Source organism: Asterias amurensis, chromosome 17 (genome assembly GCF_032118995.1).
Source record: "Asterias amurensis chromosome 17, ASM3211899v1".
In the NCBI taxonomy this organism is placed as follows: Eukaryota; Metazoa; Echinodermata; class Asteroidea; order Forcipulatida; family Asteriidae; genus Asterias; species Asterias amurensis.
The window spans coordinates 8,923,465-8,946,979 of record NC_092664.1 but is presented as its reverse complement, the minus strand read 5'-3'; the positions used below and the strand labels follow the sequence as shown (position 1 = coordinate 8,946,979).

The following is a 23,515-nucleotide window of genomic DNA, read 5'->3' as shown; positions in this document are numbered from 1 at the left end:
CATTATTATTATTATTATTATTATTATTATTATTATTATTATTATTATTATTATTATTATTATTATTATTATTATTATTATTATTATTATTATTATCATTATTATTTTTATACTTTTTACAGCGTAATTGGTAGGTTTCAGCATGGAGCCCACAGTTCCCAAATGGACTTTTTAGCGTCCCTGATATTTGTTGGCAGGGACAAATAGCGATTCCTTATTTTTTTTATTTTGATTTTCATTCCTTGTGAGTTAAAGCAGCATATTTCAAAATGACAAGCTTTTAAATTGTTCAAAAAGCCACTATTTAAGATTAATGGGCCATTAGTTGATTAAATGAGCCATAAAACGACTGGAATAATTATATGGGTTTCAGCATAGCAACAGTGTATTAATGCATATTTTGAAAAGAAATTCAGGAAACAATAAATGACTGAGAACTGCTTTTAAAAAAGCCAAAGGGACCTAAATGCGAATAAATACTTGATGGGCTGATATTTTTGCCCTTGCAGAGCATTTCTTGAAGACTAACAGCATTTGTAGCTTTTTAGCCTTCAAGAGACTATACTTAACATTTTACAGCGTTCTTGGTAGTTTAACAGCGCATAGCTGTTCCCATCAGACATTTTAGCGGCCCTGATACGTTGATGGTTGCGCGAAAGTCTTTCGCATCCTCTTTCAGTGTTAGTTTTACATCACGATTGCAGTTTAGTTGGCAGGGAGGGCAGTTTACCATGCGTCCCCATTGGATTTAATTTTGTCAATCTTCGGAAAAACCTGGATACTTAAAAAAAAATATTAAAAGTCCAATGGGAACACAGCTTTAGTCAATAGGAGACTTTCTGGGACGTTAGGTGGCAGCAGACTTACCAGGTAAATCCATTGTTCTCAGAATTATGCGCATGTTCAGAACTACGTAAACAATGGAAATTTACCCAATAAGTCTGCTGCCACCTGGCGTTGAAAAGTCTCCTATTCGCACAATAAAATATGACTTACCTGAGAGAACAACGGATAGAACTGGTGCAGTGTGGCTACCTTGGTCCAGTTGAACTCCATAAAGAGTGCAAACTTGGCCACATTGAACATGGTCTCTGGAGGTAGGAGACGGAATGAGCGCGGGAAAAGAACACGATTGGACAGAGATGGCGAAGCTGCTATCGATACCTATGAAATAAAAAAATATTAGATAAAAATAGTATTTATTTCAAAGCTACTAATCAAAGAAACCAATGCAACTGAATTCAATTGAAAGCAGGCATGCCTGGCTGAGCGTTCAACTTCACTGGACGTAAGCTCATGTGTTGTCAGCAGCAGAGGGTGGGTTCAAGTTTTAGAAAAGAACTTTTCTCTTCCTGTAAAAATGTGTAGTGTATTCCAGATTCTCGAAGCAAAGTGTTTGCTGCACAGCGCTGGAAAAGACTTGCACACTGATGACCCCATCTGTAGTTGTTTTGCTGCATCCAGCAGTAATACCTGGTGGACATTGCCGGAAGCATGCAGGAAAAACCTTTTTCAAAACGTACAAACTCACGACTAGGACTTGAATGTACTTGCACGTACGTGTGTTCGATGTTCGATCGAGGCAACAAAAGGGGTAGGCGGAGTCACCCCCACACAACTTAATTTTTTTAAACATATAAATCGTTAAAAACAATTACTCAAACATTTATGTTATTGTTCAGAAACATATACTCTAATGTTTGAAGAAAAAAACTATTTCCATGTGACTTTAATCTAATGAATATTCATATCTTGTTATGTTGTATCACCTGTATGAGGTTCCAATGATGTGAAGCTTGTGCAGTGGGTTCAGTAGCTACGGAGCATCCACCTCCCAATATCATCATCTTAATGGTGGATCTGTTAAATAACTCTCTATACATCACATCGGTAGCCTTGCCTCCATTGCACTGAAAGGAAAACAAGTCATTCTATTATAGTCTCAATGAATTGTTTTTGCATTTGAAAAAATTTATGAAATAAATATCTATAGCAATGGACACTATTGGTAATTACTCAAAATAATTGTTAGCATAGAAGCTTACTTGGTAACAAGTAATGGGGAGCTTTTGATAGTATAAAACGTGAGAAACGACTCCCTCTGAAGTAACATAGTTTTTGAAAAAGAAGTAAATTCTCACTAAAATATTTGAACTGACATTAGCATCTGACATCTGAAGCACACAACTTGTGCGACAGCTACTTTGCTCTCGCTACTTTGACGACCAATTGAGTTCAAATTTTCACAGGTTTGTTATTTTATGCATAAGGCACGAACACGTTTGGTAATTGTCGAAGACCAGTATTCTCACTTGTTGTATCCCAACTTCTGCATAAAATAACAAACTTGAGGAAATTTGGACTCAATTGGTCATCAAAGTTGCAAGAAAATGGAAGAAAAATACACCCTTGTTGCAAAACTTTGTGTGCTTTCGGAAGCATAAAAAAAGCTTCAGCTGAAGTCTTTCTATTATGAGTGAGAAATTACCTCTTTCTAAAAAAAATACATTACCTCAGATGGAACCGTTTGTCACAGTGTTTTATACCATCAACAGCTAGTTACCAAGTAAGCTTTTGTGAGTAATTATTTTGAGTAATTACCAATAGTGTCCAGTGCCTTGAACTCACTGTGGTTTTACTCCATGTACTTTTAAAACCCTGACGAGGGGTTCGCTGTTTGCACATGCTGTTCCACAGTGGGCCAGAGTTGAATCAAAGTGCGCCAAAGTTACATCTCAACATATTTTTGATGAAAATTATATTTAAACATATTATGCGTTTTGTTCATTTTTTTCTTAAATTAAACCTAGGCATATCAAAGAAACAGTTTGTGAACAAATATTTGCAATGCAAAGTGTGTTTTCATAAGGGTTTCTAAAAGCGGTACTCGTAAATGGTGGTCTTTCTTTGATGCTTGAGAAATGTGACCGCTGACACACGCATGAGTCGTTACAGGTGGTTGAGTCAAAAACAGGCGTTTCTCATAGGGGTATACAACTTCAAAATTGAATAATTTCCGAAGTCGCAAAAAGTCGTAACCAAATTTGGTTTTAGACTGTTCCTGAAGGTTCAGGCTACTGAAAAAAGTTAGAATTAAAGGGGCAATCGGCGGCATTTTATATTTCCTATGTCTCTGATTGAAATGAATGAAAATTAGGAGGCATTTTATGGGATTTATCAGACCTTTTCAAACAGCAAACAAAAATTAAACTGATAATTAATTTAATTTTCATGAAATATAGACTATAAACAACCATTGACACAGTTTGCATGGCATTATCTTTTATGAGTTGTTCAGGGCAGCAAGTTAAAATACCCATTAAGTTCAACGGTTTTGCCGCACTTTTTTACCATTTTGTGTCTAAATTAAGTCATAACCCGAATTTTGAAGAGATTTTTTTCATTAATTCTTTCTTTTAACATACCCCTGGGCTATTAAGAACAATAACAAAATGGAAGTACTGATTTTTGAAACAATCACCAGTTGCCTATTTTGGCGCAGTTTGACCGTGACCTGGCCCACTGTGTGTTGGTTTGTAATACTCCCGTCTTCCATTGTCTAACCATTGTCATACATACAACACTAGGGCGTCAGAAGTAAATTCATCTAAGTAAAGTTATGACAGGGACCTCTCCTTTGGATTAAAACTCAATCTTCGTGCCCATTAACTTCAATTAGAATTTGTAAGAAGTACTAAAAAAAGCAACTTCTTCTTAATATAGTTAACGATAACTAGGAGCTTTATGAACTTTTACTTAAATTGACATATGACTCAATATTAATAAAATTGTAAAGTTATAGATGGTGTTTTTTCTTTTAAATTTAATTTCTTGACTTAATGAAATTAAATTATTCAGAAAAATAAACCACATATTGAATATATTGCTTATTTATCCATTTTCAAAACTCATGATTGTAACTTATTATGTATACATGTGTTCTTTTTGAAGAGACCAGACCCTGTATAAGCCTAGGCTTCCTGTCTCCGACCTCCCTATACTGTTATTAAGTTCTATAATTAGTTTTCCCTTACATCGTACATGTGCAAATGGTATGGAAATAAACCTAAACCTGAACCTGAACCTAAAGTAAAATGGAGATACAACTTCACTCACAGAGAGTGATCCTTTCTCTTACGATCAAATGAACCGTGCGCTCATCTCTCTGTCAAATTGACAATGTTAAGGATGATGATGTCAAGGATGTATGGACAGTTCTAAGGGCTCTTCATACAGGGTAAACAGCTGCATTAGGGTAAATATTGATGTCTTTACTGTGGCATTAAAGGCAAGGACTGGTAACTTTGAATGATCACTTTATTAAAGACACTGGACACTATTGGTAATTGTCAAAGACCTGTCTTCTCACTTGGTGTATCTCAACATATACATAATATAACAAACCTGTAAAAATTTGGGCTCAATCGGTCGTCAAAGTGACGAGATAATAATGAAAGAAAAAACACTTGTGTTACATGAAACTGTGTGTGCTTTCAGATGCTTGATTTCGAGACCTCAAGTTCTAAATTTGACGTTTCGAAATCAAATTCGTGGAAAATTACTTCTTTCTCGAAAACTACGTCACTTCAGAGGGAGCCATTTTTTTACAGTGTATTATACTATCAACCTCTCCCCATTACTTGTTACCAAATAAGGTTTTATGCTAAGAATAATTTTGAGTAATTACCAATAGTGTCCACTGCCTTTAAAGGGAATGTAAACTTTTGGTATTACATCACTCATGAAACAAAATAATGTCAATAAAAACCTTTTGGTATTAAAAGCCTACAGCAGCTTTAGATAATAAAAATTATTTTTGGAAACTTTTCAGTAAGAAAAAATGTGGACATGTAAAAGCAATATATCAGTTATGCCCCCAGTTGTCTTTGCAAAACAGTTGTGTACTTGAGACCCCCAGTTGTGTACTAGTGAGCACACACCCCCCACACAACCCCCAAGGCTCCACAACAGGTTTCACCACGCATCATCGAGTTCACTTCCCGCCTACATTTCCCGCCTTCGTGCATCACCGCTGATCCACCGCCTAGTACTTAAGCAGCATGCAGCATCAGAGTCCAGCATTCTCCAGAAGACGATCAGAGCATACTGATCGAAACGTCGAGTTAACCCAACGGTTCTTTTCAGAACCACCCCAACTCATTTAGAGATTGTTAATACATGGTGTTACCGCAAACTCTTCTATATCTTATCTCCACCATGCAAAGTTTCAAATCCTACTTACTTGAGACAATAGATGGACAGTTTGTCTATCCTCGTAAAGCATTTGTCTTGCTCATGAAGTTTAATCCAAAACAAAAAGAGTTGAATTATTGATGACATGGTGCTTAGAACTACAAACAAATGTATTCTTACTCTTTGAAAGCATCATTAACGGTAATGCCTTGAACAAATGTTACTTTAAAGCCATCTTTGGTTATTGTCAAAGACAAGTATTCTCACTTGGTGTATCCAAACATATGCATACAACAACAAAAAACCTACGCCAATTTGGACTCAATGCAAGAGCAAAATTATAGAAAACCACTCTTGTTGTACAAACGGTTTCAGGCCTGAAGCCTTTTATTATTTGAGTGAGAAATTACCACTTTCTAGGTTACTTCCGAGGGAGCCTTTTCTCACAATGCGCTTCATTGCTCGTTACCAAGTAAGTTTTTATGCTCAACCCTATTTGAGTAATTACCAATAGTGTCCGGTGCCTTTAAAAAAAACGACATCTATAATCCATGAAAAGTGCACTCATGTCTGTGAGATGTAAATCCTAAGGGTATATGGAAAAGGTCATATAGGCCTATTATCAAGTACCGTTTGTAGTTGTTTTTCTGCCTGTTTATATAATATCTGACAATTCTTCAGATAAATTTTCTGCCTAAGGGACATTTATGAACAAGGGAGCCAACAGTTAAAGGCAGTAGACACTATTGGTAATTACTCAAAATAGTTATACGCATAAAACCTTACTTGGTGACGAGTAATGGGGAGAGGTTGATGGTATAAAACATTGTGAGAAACGGCTCCCTCTGAAGTGCCATAGTTTTCGAGAAAGAAGTAATTTTCCATGAATTTGATTTCGAGATCTCAGATTTAGAACTTGAGGTCTCAAAATCAATCATCTAAATGCACACAACTTCGTGTGACAAGGGTGTTTTTTTCGATGACCGATTGAGCTCAAATTTTTACAGGTTTGTTATTGTATGCATATGTTGACATACACCAACTGTGAAGGCTAGTCTTTGACAATTTCCAATAGTGTCCAATGCCTTTAATGTTAACAAGATGAAAAGTTTGGGTTTTAACAAAGATAATTTTTACTGGAGCAGGACTTTCACCATACACGTACAACTACCTCCGGATTAACGTACCAGGCTCTACCAACTGAGCAATCTAGTCTTACGTTGGTGGTCTCCCTAGTAGTCAATATCTTTCTTCAAGGATGCCCATTAGAAGACAATTATCTTTAACTGTTTGCTGCCGTGTAGCAAGTGATTACCCCCAAAGTTATTGATACAACCTGGGAAGCGGCAGCAAGGAGATCAAGTGTATGCGACTCTTTAAAAATCAAGTAATAAACGCAATTTAAAAGAGTTCAAACGATCACTTAAAGGTAGGGTCATAGATTGGTAAATAAGCCAACAATTTATGACCATAAACACTTATGTAACTTGGTGAGAAACACTGCAGCTGCGGATGCTGTACAATTGGAGAAAGGACTTTCTAAGAAGGATATGGTGTGGCCAGAGATGCGGTTGGGGGGGGTATCTCCTTGCTAAACATGGATGAATTTGATATCTTGTGAAAGCACAGTGAAAGCTTTTTGCTGTTTTCTCAGCGTGTGGACATACACGCTGGTGTCAGCTGAAACTGCCACACGTGAGTTTCATTGTGTCTTTTTGGGGGGGAAAACACACTATGGCCCTTATTTTTAGCTCTATTCTGCATTACCAAGTGGCCCAAGCTTAACAATATCGTGCAAAGAACAATTTCAAAAGCTTCTTAACGTGAATTATGATTACTGAAGGTTGAACAAAAAAGTTCAGAAACTGCCTTTAGCTACTGGGCAATCTCAGTGGTCTAGTCTAGCATGGTAAGCATGGAGCTATATATATCGACTAGAGCTAGAGCGCTAACACCCTGTTATACACGCACTAAGGGTTTGAAGCCGTGTGGGCACATCCATGTTAATGTACAAACCAATACAAAAGCTTGAAATTTTGTACGGCAATTGTACGGCTATTTGCATGATAGTGCGTCTGTTCTTTTCTATGTGTCATCGAACCAAAAAATACAGCAAATGTGAACGCACCATCTGCTGATGAGCGTACAAACTGCGAGCGTCATGTGCGTCATGTTTAAAATGTGCGTATGCTTTTTTTAGTAAATCAATCAAGTCGAACTGACGGTTTTCGTAGTGCGGACGTACGCGAATGGGCAGTCGAATGTAAAAAAATAACATGGCAATGTGTTTTGTTCAACTTAAAATCATTCCGTAGTCACACAACACATCAAACATGTCTGCGCCCGGGTGGCTTCAAAACGCAGAGCAAGTTAGCGCTCTAGTCAATATATATATAGCTCTATGTTGGTAAGACACTGCTCTAGAATTGCAAAGTTCAGGGGCTTGAATCCTATGCCTGTTTTTTTTTTTTTTTCACAGCGCTCGCAAAAGTACAAAGTGCTAAACATCGTAGTCAGTATATGGGTAAAACCAAAATTAACATTCTTTATCCCCATTGAAAATGTCCATCTATTAGCAACCCTTCAATTATTAAGGTAATCTCATTTATTAATAAATACAAAAACAGACAGCTAGCACAATGGCCCTTTTAAATAATTTGTATTGTACTGTTTAGTAATTTATGGTTTTATGGTACCAGGTTGTTGGCTATAATAGGACAGGCATAAGTTACGGTTCCTTATTTACGGCTCCAAATATTTTGTATACCTTCGCCTAATTTCAGTGTAAACCTATACTTACTATCAGGCATCAATCATTCATACAATTACTGAAGCAACTAAGGAACAACTTAATTGGCGCCAGGCAGGCTTTATTCACAAATGAGCTGAAGCTGCAGGTAAATGGCAAGATTTTAATGCCTCCTTTGTCAGTAGATATATCCCACTTTCAGTCAGTTCACTATTGTTACAATAATCACTGATTAGTACTTCATATTTAGGATATCGCCAACCATTCCAGCAACTTTGAAAACATATTCATAAAACCTCAGACAGTTTCGCTATTTCTATTGTTGGAGAGCGCGTCACGTGGGTGTGTATAAACCTTTGTTTATGACCAGTAAAAAGTGTTGAAACATGGGCGTGAAACAAAGTGTTGATGTTTTTTTACCAAAAATGTATTTATGAATAGGAATCAAGGTGTGTTGAATCGGTTTTCAACAAGTGGTTTAAACCCGCCAAGGCCTGGTTCTTGATAATTTACCTCGACTTCGTCTCGGTAAAATTATCAAGAACCAGGCCTCGTTGGGATAAAACCACTAGTTGAAAACCTCTTCACCACACATTGATTCCCTTAATCAAGAGCCACGAACTCACAAAGTATAGTGCACCAATTAACAGTCAGTGCAACCAAAAACGCAGTTTCACACATAATTATACTGTTAGCAAAACGTCCTGTTTGCTCAGCAAAATTGATCAACAGTTTTTCATCAATTACCAAAATTTAATAGATGTTAAATTTGAATTTTGATTGATGGTTGATTTTGAGACCTGAAACAAATTCTAAATTTGAGGTCTTGAAATCAAATACGTGGAAAATTACCTGTTTCTCGAAAACTATGTCACTTCAGAGGGAGCTGTTTCTCACAATGTTTTATACCATCAACCTCTCCCCATTACTCGTCACCAAGTAAGGTTTTATGCTAATAATTATTTTGAGTAATTACCAATAGTGTCCACTGCCTTTAACTGTCACGAAGTGAGTTCTTAATAATTGGTCTCAGCGCTTTGACTAGCTTGCTTTAATTATTGTCGGAGACTGAAATGAAATGAAGTCTGTCTATTTCTATCTATCTTTCTTTCGAACAATTGTAAAACAAAAAGAATTTGGAGACATTAGTAACAGCAATCTTCTATCTAAGAAAAAAAATAACAGAGAACCAAAACACTCACCTCTGTATCCTTTGGAATCACCACCAGCTCATACCCACTAAGGATGTCCGCGTTAGCGTTGATGTCTTCCAATGCTAGCTGCGTCGCCAGAGACATCGCCAGTCCACCGGGCCAAGACCCAGTCATTGGGTACAACCCAAGGATATGAAGCTTGGTCTTGTTTGACGAGTCACAGGGTCCAGCTATCATGATGGTCAACATCCAAAAAGTCCAAATGAAATTGAAGGTATCATTGTATTTCGGGTAAGCCATGCCGAGCAGAAGAGTCGAAGAAGTATGTCCTCATCCACCAGAGTTCATGAGAGTTGTGCATCATCAGTGAATCGGTTACGGCTATCTGAACCAACAGAGAGTAAAACATGCATGACAAATTTAAAAACTTGTTTCTCGTGTTAGACATCCTATTAGGCATCCTTTGGATTGGCCATTCTCATCTCACAACTGCTGATGAAGAAGTGTGGCTTCATCCAACGCTTTGTTTGTAATGTGCATCAGTGAATCGGTGAACCAACAGAGAGTAAAACATGCATGACAAATTTAAAAACTTGTTTCTCGTGTTAGACATCCTATTAGGCATCCTTTGGATTGGCCATTCTCATCTCACAACTGCTGATGAAGAAGTGTGGCTTCATCCAACACTTTGTTTGTAATGTGCATCAGTGAATCAGTTACGGCTATCTGAACCAACAGAGAGAAAAACATGCATGACAAATTTAAAAACTTGTTTCTTGTATTGGGCATCCTTTTAGGCATCCTTTGGATTGGCAATTCTCACAGCTGCTGATGAAGAAGTGTGGCTTCATCCATCACTTTGTTGTAACTGCGGTTATTGTAATTTGAAGCATTATTAAAGCATCATTAACTATTGCTTTATTAGCTAAGAGCTTGGTTGAAGAGGCAATTACAGCAAATTGCTTCAAGGGCTAAGGTCTGAAAACAACCCCCAAAGAGGAGAGAATCAGAAAAACTGTTTGTTTTTTAATTAGGCCCGTGAATCCATTGTTAATGAACGTCTTCATTACTTCATGCATTGAGGCATGAAAGTTGAAATGTGTACACAACAAACAGGAGAAGGCGCTTGTTTTTAATTAGTGGGTGGTTCTACTGTTTATAAAAGACACCAATACTTATGCAAGTACTGAGTATATAGTGCTAACACACATCGGTGTATGGGGCAAAAACCAAAATTAATATTCTTTATCCCGATGCAAATTTAACATCTCTTATTAAAGAGCCAATAAAGGATGATCTCAATATTTCAACAATTACCTTTTTATGGCCAAATCGACATCGTAGATACCAGTTAATAACCATTTTACTCTCAAAATTTGCATATAGTATCGGATAACTCGAGTCAAAAATGCACCCGGTCGCGCGGCTTTTTCAGCTGAGAGTCCAAAACGGCTTATCTGTTATAATGTCCTCTTGACGCCAGTGACGATGTTCCCCTAATTGGGTGTGAACACAGTTCTCCAGCTTTGGCAAACTGAGGGCGCTATTTTCCACACCAAATAGCCGCCACTGATTCCTTTGTCGCGTAGGTTTGTTTGACCCAGCGTTTTTCAGAAATTTGGCTAGAAGCGTTCTGTAGAAAAAACATTTTTACCATGTTTTAGCATGAGGTAAGAGACTCGTTATATTTTTTTATTGTTTCATTGGACTCCAGCTATTAGAAAACTGTAATATCTATATATTTGAGATCATCCTTTATTGGCTGTTTAAGCATTGTGTCAAAATTTACGCAACATAACCTCTGCTCAGAACTATTGATTGCAATTTCATACCTGTAATGATCACAGGGTCATTAAATGAAAAATGCGAGATTTTTAAAATATTTGTATTAATAAAAATCAATAAATGGATATTTTACTTAGAAAATGAACATTTCTTTTTGCCAAACGAACACTTTGAGGACTGTCTGGATCAATAACCAAATAACAGGAGCAATATACAAAAGTATTTTTATGAAACCCATTCAAACTGCAGTAATGGTCTCATTATTCTGAGCAGACAATCAATCATTCAGCATTTTCACAAACTTGGTAATGCTGCAAGCACTAATGCCTATTATATTTTGCAAAATAGTTATAAAATGTGACCAACTGTCGTTTGACAATAGACACAAAATTATTATTATTGAGAAGCCCAGTTCATTGAAACTGTTACATATTCAATAGAGGAGTTAGTTTAAGTCAGAGAATAGACTCTAAAGTGTAGATTCATGACTACAATGTACTCGCCTTCGGCTCGTACATTCTATCCACGAATCTACACTGTCTCGTTCATTCTCCTTCACAGAGTTCAACATTTTTTTATTGTTTTACTTATTTTTTTGTCTTTTTCCAGAAGATGATCAGAGCGGAAGATCACGTTGAAACCTTCGGTTCTTTTCAGAACCACCCTAACTTCTAGAGATCATCATATCATGTTGTTACCGCAAACCTTTCTATATCATGTTTACACCATGCAAAGTTTCAAATCCTACTAAGAGTACGACATGATTTGAAATATCAAGTACAATGTAAGTGAATCATCCCTTGAGATCACTGACAACCACTTATGGATAAAGTACCTCATGGAGAACAGTATTTGATATCCCCTTAAAGGCACTGCACACATAGGTAATTAATCAAAATAATTATAAGCATAAAAAACTTACTTTGTAACAAGCAAAGGAGAGCTGTTGATAGTATAAAACATTGTGAGAAACGGCTCCCTCTGAAGTAACATACTTTTTGAGAAAGAGGTAATTTCTCACTCAAATATAAACAAACTTCAGCTGAAGCCTTTCACAAAAGGCATCTGGAAGCACACAAAATTTGTGCAACAAGGGCGTTTTTTCTTTCATTATTCTCTTGCAACTTCGATGACCAATTGAGTCAAAATTTTCACAGATTTGTTATTTTATGCATACATGTACATGTACAGTATGTTGGGATACACCAAGTGAGAATACTGGTCTTTGACAATTACCGATAGTGTCCAGTGTCTTTAAAGGGAAGGTTCACTATTATATTGGTAATCGTCAAAGACCAGTGTTCTCACTTGGTGTATCTCAACATATGCATTAAATAACAAACCTGTGAAAATTTGAGCTCAATTGGTCACTGGAGTTGGGAGAAAATGATGAAAGAACACCCTTGTTGGACGAATTTGTGTGCTTCATATAGGAATAAAAGACTTCTAGCTAGGATTCTTTTATTATTTTAGTGAGAAATTACTTTTATTTCAAAATCTATGCTACTTCAGAGGAAGCCGTTTCTCACAATGTTTTATACTATCAACAGCTCTCCAATGCTCGTCACCAAGTCAGTTTTTAAGTTAATATTTGTTTCGAGTTATTACCAAACGTGTACCTTCCCTTTAAATGTTAATATGCTTTTTGAAGGATATCAATCACTTAGTAATCATCAGCTTTGATGAGTGATGAGAAGTAAAGCCATGATCCATTTCATCCCTGGGGATGGTTACAGATCAAATGGTTGGCTGAACGCAGTTCTTGATAAGAGACATGTCTGATCTTTTACTAATAGGGTCATCAAGTTTCTAAATTGAGGTTGCAGGATAGGTTTTTTTTTCCCAATAGCCAAGAGACCATTCAGTATATTAAAGGCACTGGACACCTTTGACCTTTGACACACTGGACACTAGATGTCTTAGACCAGTATTCTCGCTTGGTGGCTGCCAACATATGCATAAATTAACAAATCTGTGGAATTTTTGACTCGATTGGTCATTGAAGCTGCAAAAAATTATGAAAGAAAAAAACACCCTTGTTGCACAAGTTTGAATGCTTTCAGATGCCTAATGAAAAGCTTAAGGCCTGAAGTCTGTTAATATTTGAGTGAGAAATTACCTCTTTCACAAAAACTATGTTACTTCAGAGGGAGCCGTTTCTCACAATGTTTTATACTATCAACCTCTCCCCATTACTTGTTACCAAGTAAGTTTTTATGCTAACAATTATTTTGAGTTAGTACCAATAGTGTCCATTGCCTTTAAACACAAACCATACAGAGCTATAAAAACCAAACCAAAGTCTCATCATACAGAATTCCAGAAGAAAGCTTCACTAAAAGACCATTTAAATAAAGTACCTTTTAGGCTACCCGCAAAATCAAATTGACAGCCTGAGCCTTGAGAAAGTTCAGAGGAGGGGGATATGCTTTATCACTGGGAACTACAACAGAGAAGACAGCGTCACAGCTACGAGACTGGACATCCCAGGACTCTCGATACTCTAAGATCGATGATTACAATCATGACTAGTCATGATGTACAATACCCTCAACCATCAGATAGCCAATCCTCTCCCAGACTACATCAAACATAAGGCCAGAGCAACCAGAAGTCAACATCACCTGTGATTTACAAGACTAAGAACATCATCAGACTCGTACAAAATACAGCTTCTTTCCTCGCACCATAAAAGAATGGGTGCGCTTCCGCATAAAGACATCCTGTTCTTCTCAAAACCAACACTACTCAAAAAAGTTTTACAAATGATGCTACCGCAAACCTCAAATAATTATATTGGTACTATCGAGTTTGTAAGAAACAGCTTTAAGGTAAATGTTTTTTTTTTATAGTACAACTCACCATGCAAAACATAAAAAACTGTGACTATTTGGATGTTGCAGATATTTTACTAAAAAAAAAATTCACGCTCGGTTGTGTTTTAAATGGTCAATAATGGTGCTGAAATCTAGTTTACATAAAATCATAATCATTATCATAATTTTTTGAAACAAGGGAGGACTTGAAGCTCTTGCAAACTGCTTACCAACCAAAATATAGTGAGGTAACAATGGAAACAGAAGTCTTTGAGAATAATTATGTTAAAGCCATTGGACACTTTCGGTTAACAGTATTGCCCAAGGCCCACACTTCGTGTATCACAACATATATATCAAATACCAAACCTGTGAAAATTTAGGCTCAATCAGCCATCGGAGTCGGGAGAAAATAAAGGGAAAACCCGCCCTTGTTTCCGCATGTTTCGCTGTGTCATGACATGTGTTTCAAATAAATCCGTAATTCTCGTTAGCGAAAATTGATAATTGTTTTAATGTTTTCTCAAAAAGTAAAGCATTTCATGGAATAATATTTCAAGAGAAGTCTTTCACCATTACCTTCTGTAAACCCTGAAAGTTACTTGTAAATCTGTGAACTTTTTTTTTTTTCTGTTCCGAAAGTGTCCAACGGCTTTAAAAAGGGGACATTTTACAAGCTCTGCGTTAAAATTTTTGTACATCACTTTCGACAACACCTTAAAGGCGCTTCCAGTCCACATTTGGTAATTGTCAAAGATCAATATTCTCACTTGGTTTATACCAACATATCATTAAAGACAGTGGACACTCTTGGTAATTGTCAAAGACCAGTCTTCCCATTTAGTGTATGTCAACATATAGGTAAAATAACCAACCTGTGAAAATTTGAGCTCAATCGATCGTCGAAGTTGCAAGATAATAATGAAAGAAAAAACACCCTTGACACACAAGTTGTGTGCTTTCAGATGCTTGATTTCAAAACCTCAAATTCTAAACTTGAGGTCTCGAAATCAAATTCGTGGAAAATTACTTCTTTCTCTTAAACTATGGCACTTCAGAGGGAGCCGTTTCTCACAATGTTTTATACCATCAACCTCTCCCCATTACTCGTCACCAAGTAAGGTTTTATGCCAATAATTGTTTTGAGTAATTACCAATAGTGTCCACTGCCTTTAAAGGCGCTTTCAGTCCACCTTTGGTAATTGTCAAAGATAAATATTCTCACTTGGTGTATACCAACATATCAATAAATACCAAATCTGTGAACATGGACTCAATTGGTCATTACACTTATAGAGAATAATGAAAGAAAACCACCCTTGTTGCACAAGTTTGTGTGCTTTTGGACGCCTAAAAATGTGCTTCATCAGGACTAAATGTTTGAGTAAGAAATTACCTATTTCTCAAAAACTATCTTCGGAGGGAAGCCATTTCCAAACTCGATACCAAGTAAAATTTTTTGCTAACAATTATTTTGAGTAAAATTACCAATGGTGATCAGTGCCTTTAATATGGGAGTTGACTGCAGCCCTAATTGAAATTGCTTTGAGATGACGCGTCATGACGCGTGGAATTGACAAGGTGAAATAGGACAATTGGCGACAGGAGACCCATTTTTTTTTAAGAGACTGATGACTTTGTGTTGCTTTACGCATTTAGATGATACAACTGTTTTTGCATAAGACCAATCATTCGATCACATTATTACCATACAATAAATGTGGGTGTTGATGCATTGCATGGTGAGGTATCAATGTATATTGGGTTAAGGGTTACACCGTGTATCTACTTGCCAAGTCAGAAGGAAACCTGTACAATCCAACCCGTTCTTACTCATGAAAAATACAATCAAGTTAGACAGTGTAAGATATCACCCTGTGGAATCCTTTTCTTTGCATGTACTTGTTCTGCCCAAATCCCATCGGGTAATGTAAACTTAAGTACAGTATTCTTGATCTCGAATAAACATCGATTCCAAGTGTGAGAATACTCTCTAGAGAACAAGCAATTGAAGGGCCATAAATTGCTTTTTTTTTGTCATCTTAAAGATACTGGACACTATTGGTAATTGTCAAAGACCAGTCTTCTCACTTGGTGTATCTCAACATATGCATAAAATAACAAACCTGTGAAAATTTGAACTCAATCGGTCGTCGAACTTGCGAGATAATAATGAAAGAAAAACACCCTTGTCGCACCATGGTCACACAAAGTTCTTTCAGATGCTTGATTTCGAGATCTCAAATTCTAAATCTGAGGTCTCGAAATCAAAATCGTTGAAAATTACTTCTTTCTCGAAAACTACGTCACTTCAAAGGGAACTGTTTCTCACAATGTTTTATACTATCAACCTCTCCCCATTACTCGTCACCAAGTAGTTTTATGCTAATAATTATTAAGAAAGGTTTTATGATATTAATTATTTTTAGTAATTACCAATAGTGTCCACTGCCTTTAGTTGGCAAATATATCGAGACAGAAAACGTCACACACAAAACACAGTGGCTACTTGTTGAGAAAACAGCTGAAAACAACTGCCACAGTTTTTTTACCTAGAATGTCGAATCCATCCACATTTATGCAGATACTGTAACTCTGGCCCTGCATTTGCAATAAGACACCAACCCTCAGAAATCTGTTTGCGTCAGATTGACCTGTTCAGGGTCATTTTGACTCAGATTCTGGGCAATACTAGACTTGTGGACAAGTCATTAAAGGAACACGTTGCCTTGGATCGGTCGAGTTGGTCTTTGAAAAGCGTTTGTTATAAAATGCATATGGTTGGCAAGATTCTGTAAAAGTAGAATACAATGATCCACACAAACATGCCTCGAAATTGCACGGTTTTCCTTTTGCCTCGTCGACTAACTCAGTCGGCCATTTATGGGAGTCAAATTTTTGACTCCCATAAATGGCCGACCGTGTTAGTTCGCACAGTAAAAGGAAAACCACGCAATTTCGAGGCAAACTTGTGTGGATCATTGTATTCTACTTTTAAAACATCTTTCCAACCATATGCATTTTATAAAAAACGGTTACAAACGCTTTTTTATAGACCAACTCGTCCGATCCAAGGCACAGTGGTCCTTTAATGGTCTGCCGCGGTGAGATAGTAGAGTTGTCACTGCTCTCCCACGAAGGGGCATGCCGACTTCTACTCCCCATAAATGGGACCGTAGTCGCGAGAGCAGTAGTCTCACGGTCCAGCAGTCTTGCGAGAATACTGCGGGAATCGTGGTGAGATTCGGAATAGAGTCAGAACGCTATCACCGCGACAGACATTATAACGACTTGTCCACAAGTCTAGGGTAATACAGATCCAGATTGGTCAGGCCCCATCTCATGGCCCCATCTCATGGCCCCAAATCCAAGTGAGGAGGGGAAAGTAATTAGAGCCTACCTTGGTTTACTTTATCTGCTGTGATTCCTGGCGTCACAAATACAGTCAACATCTATACATCTACATCTATGTGAGTTCTCATCAAAGCCTGTTCAGCATCTAGATGAGGAGCGGATCCGACGAGCTGAAAAGTCAGCAAGCACAAAGTGGTTACAGTTCTGTGGGAGGAGAAAAGGGATTTAATTTGTTAGTTCATTGCATTTCAATTATTCTGGTTGTAATGGCAAGGACTCCCAGAAGTTAATCACTGTACTAGCCAAGAACCCAATAAGTCGTTTGTGGTATAGTGCATGCATCGCTGCTGATGCACATGGTAAATTTGTCTGATATATAGGCACCCAAACCAAACAGTGCACTCTTATATTATTATTCATAGTTTATTTATTAAAACACTGCAAAACAGCGGCTAAAAGCCGAAATTTACCGTTTACAAAATAGTCATAAAAATCATTACTATTTTATTTTAAAAAATTTTGAAAAATATCAAAATGTACATGTATAAACACACGTACAGGCAACAAATTTGTGACAGAAAAACATCAAAGAAACATGTTGCCCCTGATGGGTCGCGTTGATCACCGAAAAGCGCCCGAGAGCGTCCGCTACTTTAAACTGCATGTGACAGGAGTAGTACATGTAGTGTCCACCGTACCTCAAATAGGCTAATGATGACATACATGAAGTTTTAGTGTTAGATGTGGGAGCATGGGAGGAAAACTCCAGATAATTATTCCAGTGGAAACCCACGCCCGGGTGAGTCGAACCGGGGTCCTAAGGGGGAGTGGGGAAAGATACCACTACACAAACCCGACCACTCATTTTGCAACAAACACATTTCTCATAATGACCCCTAGCATTAATGTAATTAATGACTACTGTCTGCCACTCAATTTGGGAGTCAAATTACATGTAAAAAAGTAATTGTAGTAAAATGCGCTCTACCATGTTTAAAGGAACACGTTGCCTTGGATCGGTCGAGTTGGACTTTGAAAAGATCTTGAAACCATTTGTTATAAAATGCATATGGTTGGAAAGATGTTTTAAAAGTAGAATACAATGATCCACACAAATATGCCTCGGAATTTCACGGTTTTCCTTTTACATCGCGAAGAAACATGGTCGGCCATTTATGGGAGTCAAAAATTTGACTCCCATAAATGGCCGACCATGTTAGTCGACGAGGTAAAAGGAAAATCACGCAATTTCGAGGCATATTTGTGTAGATCATTGTATTCTACTTTTACAACATCTTTCCAACATATGCATTTTATAACAAACAGTTACAAACACTTTTTATAGACCAACTCGTCCGATCCAAGGCACCTTGTTCCTTTAATACATGGAGAAAGGACTACCTCTTCGCTGCAACCAAAATTGTGATGAGGTCAGGTGAAGTGGGTCAAATGATGAACCAAGGATGTTTTCTTGTAACAAAATTAAGTGCTACTATTTGTTTGTTGAATGAGTAGTTTTTGCATCTTGATAAACCATTTTTTATGTTTATAGAACTTTAAATGTATTATGTGACACTGTTGTTGTTTTTATGTCATCTATCCTTAGATCGTCTTGTAAATTATGGTTGGTCTTTGTTATTTCTTTTTCTTTATTTAATAGTCAAAAAGGAATTTGAGGCTGCACGTGGCATGTGGTATAAGTTCAATATGTTTGACGGCAAACTGTTCAAGCACAAACAAAAGAATGTCCACAAAAGTGTGTGTTTTTGTAACCAAAATACCAAGCTGGGTTTGTATGTAATCCATAATAAATCCATGGCCCAAGGACAGGGAGTTGTTGGTATTTGAAAAGTCACAATTTAAGGAGTCACAACATAATCCGGTAAACACAGGGCCAAATTGTTGTATTTAACAGCACAAAAATTAGCTTCGCATTGCAGCAATTTCCCTAACCAGATGGTTATTAACGGCAAAAATGTTATGTCCACAGTTTGTTAGTTGTACGTCAAACACTCCAGCAGAAATTTGGTTGGGCTGAAATTATTCTATAAATCTCACCAGAGCCCAATTTTCATAAAGCCTCTAGGCACAAAACCTCTTAAGCGCAGAAAAATCGTGCTTAGCGAAAACAGTTACAAGCCAACACAAAATATGGTTGATATTTTTGCAGTGGGTGCCCCACTCATATTTGCTTAGCAAAGGAATTGGTTAAGTAGTATTTACTCCTAAATGTCAGGATTGGTAATGCCACTGTTATATGTAGCAGAGACGGTATGTTCATGACACTGTGGTCTCTGACGTTAAGTACGATGCAATTGGTTCTTCAAAATTAATATTCCCCCTGATATAATGTGATAGCTGTCAGGTGTTCCTGCTCTAAAATTTCGTTATAAAGTGCAGGGATGTACGTGTGACTTTTAATCAACTACCTTTTGTGCATAATGGATCTGTTAAAAGTGCCACAATGAACGATTGTGAATTGATAAACTGCCCGTCATGCGTAAATTAATCTGTTATTCCTATTCTTGTTGACAACGAACTCTGAATGCACTTTTTCGCTTTGATGCCAATGCGTTACTAATCCACATCTACACACAATTATAGTTGATAGATATTAAATTGGCATCCGAGGTAAAGAATATTCATTTTGGTTTTACCCTTATACACCAATGTGTGTTCGCACTGTTTACACCCAGCACTTTCCCGAGTTCTGTGAAAAAAAAATTCACAGGCATAATACTTGGCTGGATAGAATTTGGATGTACCATTGGTTTTTTATGCTCTTAAGGCAGTGGACACTATTGGTAATTACTCAAAATAATTATTAGCATAAAACCTTACTTGGTAATGAGTAATGGGGAACTGTTGATAGTATAAAACATTGTAAGAAATGGCTCCCTCTGAAGTATACGGTAGTTTTCGAGAGAAGATATTTTTCACGAATTTGATTTTGAGGTTTCAAGGAAAAAAAAAAAAAAAAAACTTCCATTATTATTTTGCAACTTCGACAACTAATTGAGCTCAAATTTTCACAGGTTTGTTATTTTATGCATATGTTGAGACACACCAAGTGAGAAGACTGGTCTTTGACGATAACCAATAGTGTCCAGTGTCTTTAATCTATACAGTCCGGAAACAAATAGTACTGGAGTGTTATTAAACGTGCCAGTGCATATAATCTGAAAGCCCTCAACCGAGATAGAATATAAGGAGGGAGAGTCAGGAGTAATTACTCTTATAACATCTCTTAGATACATCCAAGATTCAATACAGCTAAGTGTTCAACAAGACAGCTTCGCACTACAAACACCATGCTCCTCAATAATAATAGTGGCTTCTTATAAACGGCGCGCATATCCGCCACTGAGTGATGCATCAAGGAGCTTTACCATACCATTACTGCAAGGTAAGTGGGACTAGTCTCCTGACGATGACTAGAGCAACTAGTCGAAACGTTGAGCCCATTTCAAGAACTGACTCCGCGGTAGTACAGTTAATCACGATCCTAGCTAAAGTAGTAGTCCCAGCCTATTTTCTATACTATCCGCCCAGGTAACAGATAATAAGCTAATTATATAAGCTAGTTAATAGTTAATAAGTTCTTTTCAGAACTGAGAAATCTCCCGAACACCCGAACATTCTACTCCGCGGCAGTAGAATAAAGCAAGACAGTTCTCTAAGAACAAACTCTACCTGGCAAGTAGATACACACATGGTGTTACCGCAAACCAAATAATTGATACCTAACCATGCAATGCCTCAAATCCTACATAAGTGGGACTACAATTGAATTATGAGGCCTTCTTCTTTAATACATAGCACCATGTAATGGCTTACAAGGTGCTGTGGCGCAAGGCTGCCAATCAAACCAGGAACACCGGGGGCAAAACCCCTTCTCTTTTCGATAAGTGCACTGGGTTCTTTTACGTGCATAAACAACAATGGGACCAACGGCTAGCTATAAGTGTCTTGCGCAAGGACAATTAAGATTTCACGACTGGGACTCGAACACACACGCTGCTGATCAGAAACACCTGAGCTTGAGGTCGGTGCTTTTAACAGCTTGGCCATGACAAGCCTCAACATCCCTCGATCTAGACACGCTTTGGGAGACTGTTCTCGTTCAAATGCTGAAAACTCACTTGTTCAGTCATTTATAGCCTTAAAGGCAGTGGACACTATTGGTAATTACTCAAGATAATTATTAGCATAAAACCTTACTTGGTAACGAGTAATGCGGAGAGGTTGATAGTATAAAACTTTGTGAGAACTGGCACCCTCTGAAGTGACAAAGTTTTCGAGAAAGAAGTAATTTTCCATGAATTTGATTTGAAGACCTCATAATTAGATTTTGAGGTCTCGAAATCAAGCATCTGAAAGCGTGCAACTTCGTGTGACGAGGGTGTTTTTTCTTTCATTATTATCTCGCAACTTCGACGACCAATTGAGCTCACATTTTCCGAGCGTCCTTGGCTTCACAAACAGAAACAAATACAATTTGCTTCCCTTCAAATGACTTCCCTTTAAGCCCTTATTGTGTGTAGTACTGTGCCTCATCCTTTCTTTCTTTAGAAATGAGTAATACAATTAGAGTTGGCATCTGGCGTGACCAATAATCCACTGTTTGAAAACAGAGAAAACACAATGCAAAGGGGTATCTCCCATTTTCTCATGACGCTGCTTTCACAAAGCTGCTTAAAGGCAGTGGACACTATTGGTAACTGTCAAAGACTAGCCTTCCCACTTGGTGTATCTCAACATATGCATAAAATAACAAACCTGTGAAAATTTGAGCTCAATCGGTCATCGAAGTTGCGAGAAAATAATGAAAGAAAAATAACCCTTGTCACACGAAGTTGTGTGCGTTGTTGATTTCAAGACCTCAAGTTCTAAATCTGAGGTCTTCAAATCAAATTCGTGGAAAATTACTTCTTTCTCGAAAACTACGTCACTTCAGAGGGAGCCGTTTCTCAGTGTTTTTGACCATCAAATTTTTAGCATAAAACTTACTTGGTAATGAGCAATGGAGGGCTGTTGATAGTATAAAACAGTGTGGGAAACGTTTTTGAGAAAGAAGTAAATTCTCAATAAAACATTTAAATTGAATTCGAGACCTCAGCTGTGGTCTCGAATTCAAGCATGTTTTTTCTTCCATTCTCTCGCAACTTCGACGACCAATTGAGTTCAAATTTTCACAGGTTTGTTATTTTATGCATATGTTGAGATACACCAAGGGAGAAGACTGGTATTTGACAATATTACCAAAGGTGTACTGTGCCTTTAGCCACAAAATGAAGCTCAGCACAACAAAGTTATGCTTACCTGAATAAGGTAACCAGCCAAAATACCTTTCCACACATCCTGCTTTTTTTTGCTTAGCAAAATTTATTGCACTGGTGACCAATTAAGCTTACATTCACAGGTTGTTATTACAGCATTCTCCAGAAGACGATCAGAGCATACTGATCGAAACGTCGAGTTAACCCAACGGTTCTTTTCAGAACCACCCCAACTCATTTTGAGATTGTTATTACATGGTGTTACCGCAAACTCTTCTATATCTTATCTCCACCATGCAAAGTTTCAAATCCTACTTAGGTTGTTGTTTCCTTCACAATATTGGGTCACATAAAGTACTTATACTGGCTTTTGATAATTACCAATGTTGGCCACATGGTGAGAGGTTTGTTGATTACTACTAAGAAAAATGTCAACTTCAGAGTTTATGATTGCCATTTTAACAGTGAACTTAAAAGTCAAATTAAACGTAAATTATAAACACACCGTGCAGCCATGACATCTCCCATGTTATCTGACCCATTGGTGGGTCAGTTTGACCCAGAATCTTTTTTAAAAATTACAGAGAAACGGATCAACCTGAAGCAGGATCCAAGTTAAAATCAGAACCTTTAAACAGTTTCCAGATCAGCTTAACCCTAAAATGAGTCAGGGCCCCTAGGACACAGAATCCGGGTCAATTCTGAGCCAGGAATCTGACCTGAGAGCTTTTAGAGTGTGTGCTGTAGGTTCGAGTTTCACCTGTTATCGCTCATTTACCTGACAGTACACATGTAATTTTTTTTACTCCCTGATGTCCAAACCTGGTAACGATCATTAATAAATACTTAAAAGAGGTTTACGCACTCTGATTGATGGCGTGGGATGTATAACGGATTAGCGATTGTGAACCATTAAATAAATGACTCCTAAACACGCAAATTTATGTCTATAAGTTGTGATACACTGTGCTTCTTGTGTAAGAACTATCATATCAACTGTTTCGTTTTTTTTTTTTTTTTTTTTTTTTTTTTTTTTGGGGGGGGGGGGTTTTGGGGGGGGGGGGGGGGGTGACGTAATAGATCCCATAGAATACAAACAAGTGCAAAGGTATTTATCAATGGCAATAACAACAAAAGGAGCCCGTCCTGACCGTGTGATGAGACCTTGGTTGGTGGCTGGCTGCT

The 23,515-nt window shown here is 37.5% G+C and overlaps 1 protein-coding gene across 1 annotated transcript in view; it reads right to left on the bottom strand.

The window, feature by feature from the left end:
• The window catches only part of LOC139949441 (gamma-aminobutyric acid type B receptor subunit 1-like), a 68,412-nt gene that overhangs the window by 40,632 nt on the left and 4,265 nt on the right, over nt 1-23,515 (bottom strand). The window contains exons 2-5 of the mRNA XM_071947770.1: nt 17,098-17,255; nt 9,145-9,481; nt 1,770-1,910; nt 997-1,164 (exon numbers count right to left, since the gene is read on the bottom strand). Coding sequence (XP_071803871.1) covers nt 997-1,164; nt 1,770-1,910; nt 9,145-9,396 — 561 coding nt within the window. The 5' untranslated portion in view covers nt 9,397-9,481; nt 17,098-17,255. The remainder of the gene's footprint in view (nt 1-996; nt 1,165-1,769; nt 1,911-9,144; nt 9,482-17,097; nt 17,256-23,515) is intronic.